This window comes from Saccostrea cucullata, unplaced genomic scaffold, assembly GCF_032062105.1.
Source record: "Saccostrea cucullata isolate Sc308-1 unplaced genomic scaffold, CSIRO_AGI_Scuc_v1 ctg1444, whole genome shotgun sequence".
Lineage (NCBI taxonomy): Eukaryota > Metazoa > Mollusca > Bivalvia > Ostreida > Ostreidae > Saccostrea > Saccostrea cuccullata.
This window is the reverse complement of record NW_026933985.1, coordinates 22,999-36,848: the sequence shown is the minus strand read 5'-3', so window position 1 is coordinate 36,848 and position 13,850 is coordinate 22,999. Positions and strand designations below refer to the sequence as shown.

The following is a 13,850-nucleotide window of genomic DNA, read 5'->3' as shown; positions in this document are numbered from 1 at the left end:
AAAATTGAATTCATTTCTCATATTAACATTTCCTTTGTGGGACGTGGAGACCGGTCCTTCGGATGAGACCGTATAAACCGTGGTCCCGTGTGGCAGTACATGTAGGTGCTGGCACGAAAAAGAACCCTCCCTGCTCAATGGCCCTCAGTGCCGAGTATAGGACAAAATTGGCAGCTCTGCACCGGCAAGTGGTGGCGTCTCCATAAGAGTGAAAAATTCTCGAGAGGGACGTTAAACAATATACAATCAATCAATCAATCTGATGACTTGCCACCTATTTTTGTCATTTAACTATTACTAGTATGTTGTAAATTTTGCATTTACCCCCTAAAAAATTCAAAATTTACAACATGATAGAATCTTAAAGAAAAATATTTGGAAATGTAAATCAGATTTACACCTCAGATCAGGTGTCTAAAAAGAGCAAACAACCCTTATCGACCAGAAACATCCACCGTAAGTCCTTTGTATTGATAGGTAGGCGGAATGTTCCACATGTAAATTAGATGTTAAAACAAATTTAAACGGATAATAACAACTGCTATTTTTTTATGCTTAACAGAACACAGGCTCCTCTGTTTCTTGATTATGAACCTCAAAATTGTTCCTTAAAGACGACGCAAACATGCTTCACTTTTATTTTTCATTTCCACATTCATGATTCACCACAAAAGTACGCCAAATGCCATTTAGGACAATGAAGATACAGTGTATAGAAATACCAACAATTTATATTTGCATGGAAACAGATAAATGACTTTTTTTAGGAATTGGCGCAAAAAGGAGAGCACTAAAGCCCAAAACTACGAATCCTGTCAAACTATTACACGTAAATATTTCAAGTGAAATTTTACACTAAAAATCATAGAATAATGTATCTGTACTTCGATCGGTATGTCTCCCTCAAGAACTGCCTCAGAAATATGTGTTAATGTATTCAGAAGCTAACATCTATTGACAGCAGTGATACATATAATAAAGTTGACACAAGGACGGTTGCAACATTAAGAATCATTAGTTAAGAGTCATTCAAGTATTCCAAGAAACTCCCTATGGACGGAAGGTCAACTTCACCTTTTTGATGCACACCTCTTCTGTTTCGTGGATTTTCCACGATTTTCATGTGAATGGAGGCCTCGATATCGTATTCCACTCTCTCATCGGGACAAAATCTATGCGGCATGGCACAAGATTGCCCAGCAATGGTTGTGATGGCAATGTTACTTGCATTTTGAAAAACTCCAAAATTACTCACTTGAGGAGAGAAATATGAATTTTGTTCCTGTGCATTGCATCGGACGGAAAACTTGACTCCTCTATCTGGTTTCACGCATCCATTCGAAAAATACTGGTTTTGCACATGACCAATAGGCAAATTAGTATAATTAGCAAATCCAGTATTGTTTTGGCTTCTGTCATACTGATCTGGCAAGGTTTGCACTGGCTGAGGAACACATGTTAAATTCGTTGGGTTGTGACCCTGTTGGGGATAAATATGTTGGTTGAAAGAATAGTTTGCTACTTTTTGGGGAGAATATGGCGGCGAAGGAGGAAAATTATAGACGTTAACATTGGGTGTTGCAGCGGAGTAATGTGGTGGCACTGCTGCATTCCAATGTGGTTGAGGGGTTTGTTCAGAAGGGTTGAAAAACATGGTATTGGGGTAGTTCATCGCACGACCACAGGTTGTGTAAAACTTTTCCTGTGGTTCCGCTTTTATCATTTGCGTTCCATTATGACATGGTTTGAAGGTCATAAAAGAGTCAGCAGATGATGGAACATACTGTTGGCAAGAGTTTTGCATAGGGTTGTACATACTGTACTCAGTCTTTATCACAGTCTTCTCTATCTGCTGTCGTCGTTTGAATTCCTGAAACTGAAGTTGCTTTTCGCGTTGTGTGATTTTGTGTGCAACATGCGTGGAGGGCAAGACTGGGGAATGGCGGTCTGACATCATATGCCAACTGGATGGGCAGGTTACCAGCGGTGTATAAAAAGATAGTGAAACGTCTTCAGTAAATCCCATGTGTGGAGTGCAGAAGTTACTGACTTTTTGCATCCCATGAATGTCTTCATTGTGGTTTTCTGGGTCAGATCTATTGCCACCATTACTATAGTGGCCATTTTGTAGAAAGAATTGAAGGTCGCCGATGGCGTATCGGTGACGAAGTGCAGTTTCCTGTTGTAAAAATGTACTGTCCTCTTCTCTATAACAAGAAATTAACATTTTATCAGAAAATTGATTATTTCTGATCAAAACAACTCAATTGAAAAAAGTGACCGCTTACCTGACGGGACAATGCGTGAACACAATGGAAAACTTCTTCGAGTTTTTACTGATGACCTTTCCCCTGCTGTGTAACCAAACCCACTTCCCATTCCGAGTCTCGATGCGGAAGTACATCGTTTGGATCTCTGTGCTCTCCATTACTGAAAGAACGATTCTTATTTTCTCATCAAGTATTTCATTAGTATTGTATTGGCATTTATTAATTAAAAATATTGACTTGATTTACATGTTTTGTGACAAGCAGCAAATGTTACAAGGTCTTCAGGGTGGACGTATTTGTAGAGTGTGACTTCGTTAAGTTCATCGGCGTTGTATCCAATTATATCAGATGCTCTTTATTGAATAAAAAAACATTAACATTTTATATTATTATCTACAAACACGATTTTAAAAACAATCTTTAAAATTATTGCCATTTGTAAAGCGTCATCTTACTTTTTATCCAGTTCTCGAATGGTAAGGTCCATATCGTGTTTACTCCAGAAGACATTTTGTTTAACGTCATTAGTGAGGTCATTTCCGGTCAACATAAATGGCTGACAAAAGAGCAGCGTGATGTATGGCTGGTTTCGACTATTTTTCAGTGAAAATTCTGGAATATCTTCAATTTTCCCAGAGCAGTGAATTTTCTTGAAGAAAGGAAAAATAATTATATAATGGAGGTCAGGATAAGAAAGTTAATCGAAAGTTTTGGGTTCTGGAGGATTTTTAAAGATCTTACAAAGTGATTTATTATACTGGTATTTAATTACCAAGTAACCAGCGGAAGTGCCATTAAAACATTTCATTCGACAAACGAATGATATATTCGTATTCTTTGACTGGAAGTTATCTGAAATCTAAAATAAATAAAACTTTATCATGCTTTTAAACATAAGCTATTCTTGAAATTTTCCGTTTAATTTTCCATTGAAAGAAAAGATTATGAATGTAAAGCAAGAATTTGAACAAAACATTTCGAACAAAACACTTTACTAACCTGTGTAACGGAAGTGACGTGTCGCTCTAAAACATTTTTCATATTGTCGTGATCATCTGGGTGTACAATGCCGTACAGACAACGATGCATCAAATCCACCTGAACATACGAAGTAAATGATTTCAATAATAATTTGGAGAATTTCGGTTCTTTTTAAATTAAATGAGCACTTTCGCTATATTGATTAATCTTAAAGTTTGATAATAAATCAGATAAATTACAAATTTACCTGATTAAATCCTAGATACTGCAGAACATTATCTGAAGCATATAACAGAGTCCCGTCAGTTGTCGCGGCCAAGACAAAGCCATCAAGAATCTGAAGGAAAAAATCGGAAATAAATAGCCCATACTATATTCTAATTTTACATACAACTCTAGCATTTCCGATGTAAATAAACAAGATGGTTTATGCTTTTGTTATCCACACACTTCTGCCTGGGCCTTGTCGTGTCCTTTATCACAATGTTTATGGACAAGATGTAACATACACTGAAGAAATTGATGACACAACTCACAAGAATCGGAGAAGGGATGATATTCAATTGATAGCTAACGAGGTAAACAATATCAAATGTAAACAATTAAATACATGTGCCCCTCCCCCTTTCTGGTAAAAATATAGAAGTATGGATTTGTTTATTCATGTACTTAATAAATGAAGAACTTACATATAGATTTAATGTGATAAAAGTACCTACTCTTGTGAATATGTTATAGTTTTTTTTGTTTATTTTTAATGAAAATATTCATCTAAACATCTCTTCAAAGTATTAATGGTTACAGACTAGATATTTATATGATTTAGGTTCACTCTGAGTACCAGTTTAGAAAGGCTGTTCTTTCACGGACCGTAGAGGATGATATTCAACGCATGGGTAACGACGACACCCTCCCAGAGTTTGAGTTTGGTTGTGTTCGGCTCCCGGAGGGTAACCCTTTTGTAGTCGAGAGAATCGCTCTCTGGTTAGGAGCGGGAAACACTGGATTTACACTCGTGTGTGAAAAATCAGAAAACAGACTTCTTGCAGAGAATGTTTTGAAAATTCTTATAAGGTTTATTCAGGAACATGTTCGAGTTTTGAATCAACCTTCGGAAGCGAGAATGAAAAGTGACAAAATTGCTCTTATTCTAAGTCGGTTTTTGCCAAACGGGCACCTGCTTTTTATGAACCATCGTGTTGTCAGACAATTAGAAAAAGAGGTCGAAAGTTTGATGAAGTTATCATAAATTTAAATTATTAAAATATTCTATCTGAATTGTTAGATTTGTATTTCATTTGTATTTCAACTAAATCAGTTCTATGTATTTCATTTAATAAATGCAATGCAATATATTGCTTGTGTTCATTTATTGTAAATATTCAGCTAACACTTACGTTTTCTATGTAACAGGAAACTCACTTTACATTTTAGTTTTGATTTGGATAGATAAAGAAAATGATGTATTGAACGTACCTGAAATATATTTCTGCCGCTGAAGAATTCCTCCACATCCCTATGCCTTTCTTCCTTAATGCATGCTTCCCCATTTTGCAACGAAGGTGTGACTTTTTCGTATGCTGTAAATTTAAATTCAAATGTATACAAACTCAAGTGATATCACTTTAATACATAATTTTTGTTGATAAATTATGAGTTACATGTAACTTATTTTGCCTTACATGCTCTATATTCTTATTCTGAAACAAGTATACAAAAAAAAGTAATAAAAACGGAGTCAGAGAGAGAGAGAGAGAGAGAGAGAGAGAGAGAGAGAAATTACAGTGTGTAAACTTGCATCTATTTGAAATGTTTGAGCTTGAATACCGTTCTTTATCTCCATATATTTCATTGTCACCATATTCCCTCATCACCAAATGTCAGTGAGCTCAACTATACATATAATTCTCTATAGCAGTTCAATAACATATATTGAATTTTTCTTCCCTTTGATTTTTGTCTGTTTGATTTTCTTTGTTTCCTAAGATTTAAAATTTAATCAGGAGGGACAAGGAACACAAGAAAATCTGTATGGCTTTTAATGTAAGAATAAATAATTCGAACATCTGCTTATCGGTTACGTGATTATACCGTTTAAATCCTGTATACAGTCTAGAAATTGATTTCGACAAGAACCGTTTCAAGTTTGCTATACTGGGAAAAGATATGTTTTGCAAAATATGTCTTTGTTTGGTGGAAACTTTTTCATTATGCAGCGTGAGGTTATTTTGGTTCAGCGAGACACGTAAGGAGTATAAACGGAAGATTTATATTTTAAGTTTTGGTAAATATCTTTTGTCGGTTCAAAGGGAACAATTGTTTGAAGCAAAAAGGAAGATGGAGTACAGCTTGAAAAGTTCGAAGAATTGCACTGCAAATAATACCCGAATCAGACACAAATTGATCAATAAATTCCTCCAAAGCTCTGCTATTTAATTTATGAAAAACAAGGCACAATATTTGATAAAGGAGATTAGGAACTGTGCTTAGATTTTGGACAAACTGCTTGGAGTGTTGGACAAACATTTCAACATTAAAATACCCCGAGCTCCTTCCCTATCGTTCAACACAGGTTGTTGTGGGGTGCGAATTCCCTGTGCCGGAACCGGTCGCTCCGTGCCTGACCGCAGCGGTTTGTAGACGCGCCGTGATATCGATGCTGTCATCAGGTGATAGCGTCACCGATAAATTTCCCCCTCAACCGAGTTAAAGTGGAATTGAAAACTCTTTAGCCATCTAAGACAGACGGCACTTCTCGGTGTCTTGCCGTGTCATCCCGTCGTAAATGGTCAACGGGACGACGATACCTCCCTGTGCGATATCGTCCGGAAGTATTCAATCTCTGGAAGAATTTTCAAAATATATGTCCCGCATGCTGTAGTATTCAATCTCCGGCATAATTTTAAAATATATGTCCCGCATGCTGTAGTATTCAATCTCTCGAATAATTTTCAAAATATATGTCCCGCATGCTGTAGTATTCAATCTCTGGCATAATTTTAAAATATATGTCCCGCATACGGTAGTATTCAATCTCTGGAATAATTTTGAAATATATGCCCCGCATGCTGTAGTTTTCTATCTCTGGAATAATTTTTGATAATATCTCCAGTTCACGAGGAAAACCATAAATAAAATGCAAACATCAAACTGCATTAGGGCATAATGAAAGACCCCTCCCCCACCTCCACCCCCAAAAGTGTATCTTTACGATTCGTAAGGTATCGGTAGCAAAGACTGCAAACCCTAACCTTTTACCAAAAATGAAATAACGAGAACTGGAAATACATTTACTAAGAAGGCTTCGGAAGATGAATGGGGATACAGAAATGACTGACATACTCAGCTCTCTCTGTGGTACCCCGAAGTATTTAATGAGTCAGCTCCCCCCGATCAGTGTGTGTGTGGCTGGTAATCCTGAAGTTGTCTGGGTGTGTCACCTGCCATGATGACCGATCAGTCTGGCATTAACTGCCCTTATTTGATTTGTGTATTTACAAATCCAATTCAAGTGGGTTTCCCTGGATTATTTATTTAACCATCTAGTGGTTTACAGAATTTGATAGCGAAATTTTAAACAAATAATTTAAAATATGTTTAATTATTGCTCATTCTTACGATAAGATGCATATTTGGTACAAGTACCTTAATAAACTCCTCTAAAGATTCAGAGCAACAAAGAGAGGAAAATCTTCTCTATGTTTTTGTTGAAGCAATATTCTCAATCAAGTACGAGCTTGAAAAAAAACCCTCTATAAAATGGCTGTTTTTACTTTAATGATTTTACCTCTTAAAATTTGAAAAAATAAAGTTTTGAGTAGTATCAATAATTTGAGAAAAAAATATTTATATCATATGTATCATACATATTTCATAATACATGTCAATCTTATGTAACACTAAGAATAAAATACATTTTCGAAAAAAATTATAATGAATTTTGATAGCTTTTGCTCCTGAAGCCATTAAAAGTGTGGCTGGAGACAGTAAGTACAAAGTAATTTTTACTAAGTATAAGTTGGCAGTATGTACAAAGTTACCAAGAATAAATTGGCAAAATATGCAAGGTTTACTAAGAATAAATTGGCAATACGTATAGGCAAGGTTTATTAAGAATAAGTTAGCAGTATCATAAAGATTTACTAAGAATAAATTGTCAGTATAGACAAATTGACTACGATTAAGTTAGCACTTTGTACAATTTTATTATGAATAAGTTGAAAGTAAGTACAGTCACTGTAATTACTAGGAATAAGTTTGCAGGTAATACAGTATTTACTCAGAATAAGTTATGTAGTTTAATACATTATTTATTCTAAATTTTTAAGACGACTTTAACGCTAAAAGAAAGTAAATTCTGTATTTTCTAACATGGAATAAATAGAAGACTTTTGATGGGATTGTTAATATAGTTCTTACTAGGAGGAGACAGCAATTAATGAACTATCATGTAAATTTTGCATTTACCCCCCCCCCCCCCCCAGTAAATTCAAAACAATACAATAAATATACATGTAAACGTTATTTTGATGACACAGTAAATACAATATTTACTAAGAGATAGCTAATTGATTTATTAAAATGAATTTGGCAGTAAAACAGCAATTATTAAAATGAGATTTCAGTAATAAAGTTTGTACTACATGTATATGACAAGACAAAGTGAATATACATGTAGTATTCACTGAGACCGTAATACATTATTTACTATGATGAGGTTCGCAGCAAATACAGTATATGTATTTCATAATAGTTTAGACAGTAGATACAAAAGTTACAAAGACGGTATTTTCAATAAATACAGTAGTACTAATATAGTTTTTTTTTACTGAATGAAACATAGAGAAATAACGGACAGTATTCAAACTCAAAAGCCCATTAATCAAACAATACAAATCAGGAGCAGAGCAAATATGGACCTCTAAAACACCAGAGATCAGGTACCATGGAGGAGTGAGCATCCCCTGCCGACCGGTCACACTCCTTGTCATGATCGGGTCATACCATTAAGCAAGATTTAAATGCCAAATTTGATAGGTTTTTTTTTGCTAATCCTCTGACCCCACATTATTTTTTCAATAACAGAATAATTTTTGGCAAGATTTTTTTGTAGAAAAAGTTTTGTTTATCAAAGATTCGTAAATTCTGATTATGAAAACTTAACTTTAAATACCTAATTCATAATTGCAAACTGAATATGATTTTTGAAAATCTTTTCAAAGCTTTAGGCATTCTGCACATCTTCATCACCCATCTTCTTTATTTTACTAAGATGAAATGTGAATATTAGCTGGAATGAATGTAAACTAACCTTTAAAAAGGAGTTTTATTCTAAGGAAGGAGATAACAAGACGAAAAACCGTCTGACTGTCCAACTTCCGGTGAAGTGAGGATCTGTCGACAGGTATCAAACACTCCAGGGCCTTGATTTCTGTTCTCAGTTTGTCTCGGTAACGCTTGGATTTAAAACTACAAAAAATACAATATTTAAAAACATTTTACGACGTAAATTTAATTTAATTAATAAGAGATATCATGTTAAATATTTTTATTTATAGTACATGCTTAGTAATAAATACAGTTTTTTTTTTTTCAAAAGTGAGTCTTGAGTTTTAAAAGCTGTATCAGCTTTTAAACTAGAGTCACCGTTAACTGAGCTCACTAAATGATACCCTGCCTCTCATATGATTATAATGGTCAAGTCCGTGTTTTGCTCTGGGAGACCCGAAATATGTGTCGGATCAAAAAGTAAAATAGGAGGTGCACAATGGCAATATGTAATAAAGAATCTTTGAAAGTATCATTAAGTTTTATTCAGTGGTAAAGGAGGAGTTGCGGATGAGAGATTGGTACCCTTCAGTATTATAGAAAGGATGTTAGTGTCCATGTTTGCTACGGCAAACTCAAGAGATCTGTCCGATCAAAAAGTAAAATATGGGGTTCACAACGGCACTATATAACAAAGATTCTACATGTATGAAAGTTTCAATAATTAAATTTAGTGGTATACGAGGATTTGCAGATAAGAGATGGATACCCCAAAGCGTTACATACGGACGGACGGACATCCCGATCACTATATACCCTCCCTCATTTCAAGTAGGCGGTATAAAAGGAAGAGGTCGTGCATGTTGAGTGGAAAACATAGCGCATTCAACTTACAACAAAGCTCTTGAATCTAGCATAATAATTATAAAGTCCTTTGAAATATCTTTAACAGTGTAAATTTTGAATGCAAAATAAGTACTAGATATCTAAAAGAAAACATGCGATATGAACTGAATATAAGATGCAGTAAAATTTCCATCTACGTCAAATTTTATTCAGATATGTGGCCTTTGTCACCGTCGATTCTTGCATACCAAACATCACTGAAATAGATGGGAAATTCTGATGAAGTGTTATTTTAGTGATGACTAAACACATCTCTCTCTACCCCTGCTAAGACAACCGGCAGACACGGGTACTTCAGTCCCCCCGCTATACTGCGTCTCCGCGATGCTCATACCAATATCTTACGAGGAATATATAAACAGGGCTCCATCCACGCAGTTTGTTAAAATGTTTTGACAATTTGTTTGACAAACACGGGTTTCATGTGTCAATTATTATAAAACTGATAAAAAGTGCTCTCCAAGATAAAATAGAAACAGGCTCAGACTCGCTAATCGGGTTTTGATAAAAAAGTATATGACTCACGTTGCAGAAATATGTTGTTTATATTTTTAAGATATTAAATAAATCAGAAATAAGCTTTTTTGCAAAGTTCAAAGGTTTTGAAATTTGTTTAAAAACATTAAGTACAGAGTAAACTAGCAGGTGACAGATTTGAAATGTTCAACTAAAATATTTCTTAGATGCACAATATTGTAAACACGTAGAACTCTTCTCTATATTGTGTACACTTAGAATTTGCATTGCAATTATGACAAGGACTCAAAATGGAGACGCACGGTTTGAAAATAGGATGATGTACATAGGGAATAATTATTAATAATACTCTTTCCATATCACATACTGGATCAGTCCGAAACACCATTATAAACAATAGCACCGAAGGTCCGATGGCTGATACAGGATATAATGTGGAAAAGGGTGTGATTTATTATATGTTTATCTCATATTTATACCCCTGCTTGAAAAGTGGGAGGGTAAATAGTGATCGTGATGTCCGTCCGTCCGTCTTTTTCGCTTTGGAGTACCCATCTCTTATCAGCAACTCCTTTTCTACCGCTTAATATAATTTAATGAAACTTTCACAGAATCTTTATTACATTCTGCCATTGTGACCTCCTATTTTATTTTTTGATCGGATAGATATTTTGAGTTTGCCATAGCAAAACATTGACACTGCGATAATTTCTAAAATACTGAAGCGTACCCATCTCTTATCTGCAGCTCCACCTTAAACATTGATCTGACACTTAATTTGGGTCTCCCGACCAGAATAAAATATGGACTTTGTCATTAGAATGGTATGGGAGGCTGGGGAAATCTTTTAGTGAGCCCAGTGCTCACAGTGCCTCTAGTTTTTGGTATGCGTTCGAAATTAGGCTGAAATAAGTTAGAAAAGACATCAAAGTTTTTTAAGATTTAAAAAATGGTCACTTTAGAAACTAATTTTTTATGAAGATAAACTTAGATATACATCTAGTAGTTACAAATTAATTTTTGTGAATTTTTGTTGAAGGATACCGATCGATTCCCAAAGAAACGAGAGGTACTGTTAGCACTGAGCTCACTAAATATTAGTGATACCCCACACCTCCCATATGGAAGACCCGAAATAAGTGTCATATCAAAAGTTAAAATAAAAGGTGCACAATAGCATTATTTAGTAAAGAATCTGTGAAAGTATCATAAACTTTTATTCAGTAGTATATGAGGAGTTATACGGATATTAGATGGGTACCCTTCAATATTATAGAAAGAATCGCAGTGTCCATGTTTTGCTATGGAAAACTCAAAATATCTATCCAATCAAAAAGTATGGGGTGCACAAAGATTCTGTGAAAGTCTCATCAAATTTCATTTAGTGGTATAAAAGGAGTTGATGATAAGAAATGGGTACCCCAAAGCGTAAAAGACAGACAGGACAGACATTTCGATCACTATACTAGAGAGTATATCCTCTCACTTTTCAAGCGGGGATACAATAAAATGTCTATCACATTCTTTTTTTTTTTTTAATGTAAGTTGATTTATCCCTCTCTCTGTATTTTCTATTCGTTTCATCGTGTTCGAAAAAAGACTCTTGCTTTTTTCATGAACTCCATGCTTAAGACCGCAAGATTTGAATTCACAAATTCAAGTTTTAAGAAGGGGAATTATGCTCTGAGAGAAAATTAATTTCGCTTCTTATTTTGAATAATTTCCCATTAGTTGAGAAGGAATTTATATAAGATGAATAATGATTTAGGTGGTTCTATCAAAATATACTTGATCGTGGATGGTTTTTGGTTCGGGAGAAGGTAGGATATATTTGGAACAAATGAAAAATTCGTGTTGCAAACATTATTTAAATGGTCTATAATTCCTGCAAGTAACACGACTGAGTTGGAAGAAACCAGGATCGTGTGCTGGAAAGAAGAGAAGCACAGCAAGTTCGTGTACAAGACTGCTCAAGAAGTCAGACACTAAACAAAGAGTTTCTTTGTCGATATTCATTAAAAACAACCAGATTTGGGTGTATCGTATTACAATAGATCTATAGAACAAACATCCCTTTACAATTTTTAAGAGAGTTGAAGTGTCTTCAAGAGTAAGGCGCACAGTAATGGCGGACAATTCGTGTGCTCTACTGTATGGCCTGGGTAAACTGAGAGCACGAACTAGCTCTTTCTTCACAAAACGTGCGACCAAAATCAACACACGACCTGTATATATAGGCAAGTCACAATTAGTCTCTTTTATTTTAGATTCATGGTAAATTGAAGACAACAACGTTTTTGTTTGTTTCTGGATACATGCAATGGTTCGACTTCGATAGTAAAGAGTATATGTGTTTATAGGACTGTTTGTAACTATTGCATTCTCCATGATACCAAAACCTCAGTGAAAACGAAATGTTTTTTTTTGTTTCAGTTCCGATGGAAATACTTGTTTACATTTCGCATGCTGATCTTTTAGCGTTTGGAAACCGTTTAACCGATTTCTAGGAACCTAGTTTCCGTAAGTTCCAATGTCTTCAGTATTCTAGTAAATACATTGAACATGATCGGCCCAAGAAACATTTCCACATTCCTATAATATTAAGAATTTAGAACATTATTGGTGAAATGTAAGTATACGCTGAAGCTTTGGATGATATAAAAATGCAGGACATTCAATATTTTGGGATATATATTATGATTCCAATGAAAAACTAGAACCATGGACTGTAAAGAAAAAGACCCTGATGTTTAGTTTATTGTTGTTTGTTGAGAAGTGTGTGTATTTGGGGTATTTGTCGGGGTATGGATTCTATGAGGATTTTTTTTAATAATTGCATCTTGCGTATCAATAACCTGCTGAATTGTAAAGCCAATAATGTTACTGTAAAGACTGTTTTTAATTTTATATTTACTAAGTAAATTCAATATTTGGAATATAACAGGGTATAAAAAAATTAGGGAAATATCCAATGTTTCTGATCGGATGTGGTACTTTTCCAGAGCATTTTACTCCTTGTATCCTCTAAAAAATGCTGCAAATATCCAGTGATATAAAGCTTAGAAAAAAGACATTTTTTCTGAAATTGTTATTTATCCTGGTTATATTCATCATTTTACAGCAATGCTTCGGGGTTTGTTTACAGTTAACCTTTACGTACATATAAAGTAAACCAATTCCTCCGGATATCCAGTGATATAAAGCTTAGAAAAAAGACATTTTTCTGAAATTGTTATTTACTCTGGTTAGATTCATCATTTTACAGCAATGCTTCGGGGATTGTTTTACAGTTCACCTTTACTGACATATAAAGTAACTCAATTCATTTTGGTTATTGGTTAGAGTATAAGAAATGGACATATATCAACTTATTTATATATACTTATTGGATTCCTGTGAGGATATGAAGATTTTTTTATGTGAAACTGTTTGAAACTTGTAGATTACACTAAGAAAGCACAATTCGATGTAGATGTTCAGTGCACATTTATTTGTATAATATTTATTTAAGAATGACCACAGAAGTGGCGGGAAAACAAAGGTTCTATCTATTAAACTTTTGTTATCGCCCATGTCAAAGTCACGCGACTTTAATTCACTCATATCTAATAATGATCAAATGAAGAAAACAATGGTTCTAACCACCCACCCCGAAGAATGTAACAAAATCCTCATTTTATCGACATCTCACTTCCTGAGATCATGGAATCTTGTTCCTATTTCCTTTGTTCAGTTGTCGTTCGTTCATCTCGGTAATGTGATGGAGTCAGGATTTTAGACAAAAAAGTGATCATTCTTCAAATTTCCAGGAATTCATCGAAATAAATTAAAGTTTCTAGATCTACTTAGTAAAATTAATATCTACATGAGTACAATCATTTAATATCATAAAGTTAAACCAGAGACATATAATATTGTATATGTCTCTGGTTAAACAAATGCATTATT

General features: G+C 34.5%; 2 protein-coding genes across 2 annotated transcripts; one reads left to right on the top strand and one right to left on the bottom strand.

The window, feature by feature from the left end:
* Positions 1–629: 629 nt before the first annotated feature.
* LOC134239744 (neuronal PAS domain-containing protein 3-like) lies at positions 630–5,917 on the bottom strand. The gene is made up of 9 exons (XM_062721899.1): positions 5,794–5,917; positions 4,728–4,831; positions 3,499–3,588; positions 3,270–3,368; positions 3,043–3,129; positions 2,726–2,919; positions 2,517–2,623; positions 2,289–2,430; positions 630–2,207 (listed from the first exon to the last, which is right to left on the bottom strand). The coding sequence occupies exons 1-9, from the start codon at positions 5,915–5,917 to the stop codon at positions 1,019–1,021; spliced, it is 2,136 nt and encodes a 711-aa protein (XP_062577883.1). The 3' UTR covers positions 630–1,018.
* LOC134239738 (AP-5 complex subunit sigma-1-like) lies at positions 3,660–4,642 on the top strand. Its single transcript, XM_062721890.1, has 2 exons — positions 3,660–3,829; positions 4,078–4,642. Exons 1-2 carry the CDS (start codon positions 3,674–3,676, stop codon positions 4,498–4,500), a joined length of 579 nt encoding a protein of 192 aa, XP_062577874.1. The 5' UTR covers positions 3,660–3,673; the 3' UTR covers positions 4,501–4,642.
* Positions 5,918–13,850: the final 7,933 nt, after the last annotated feature.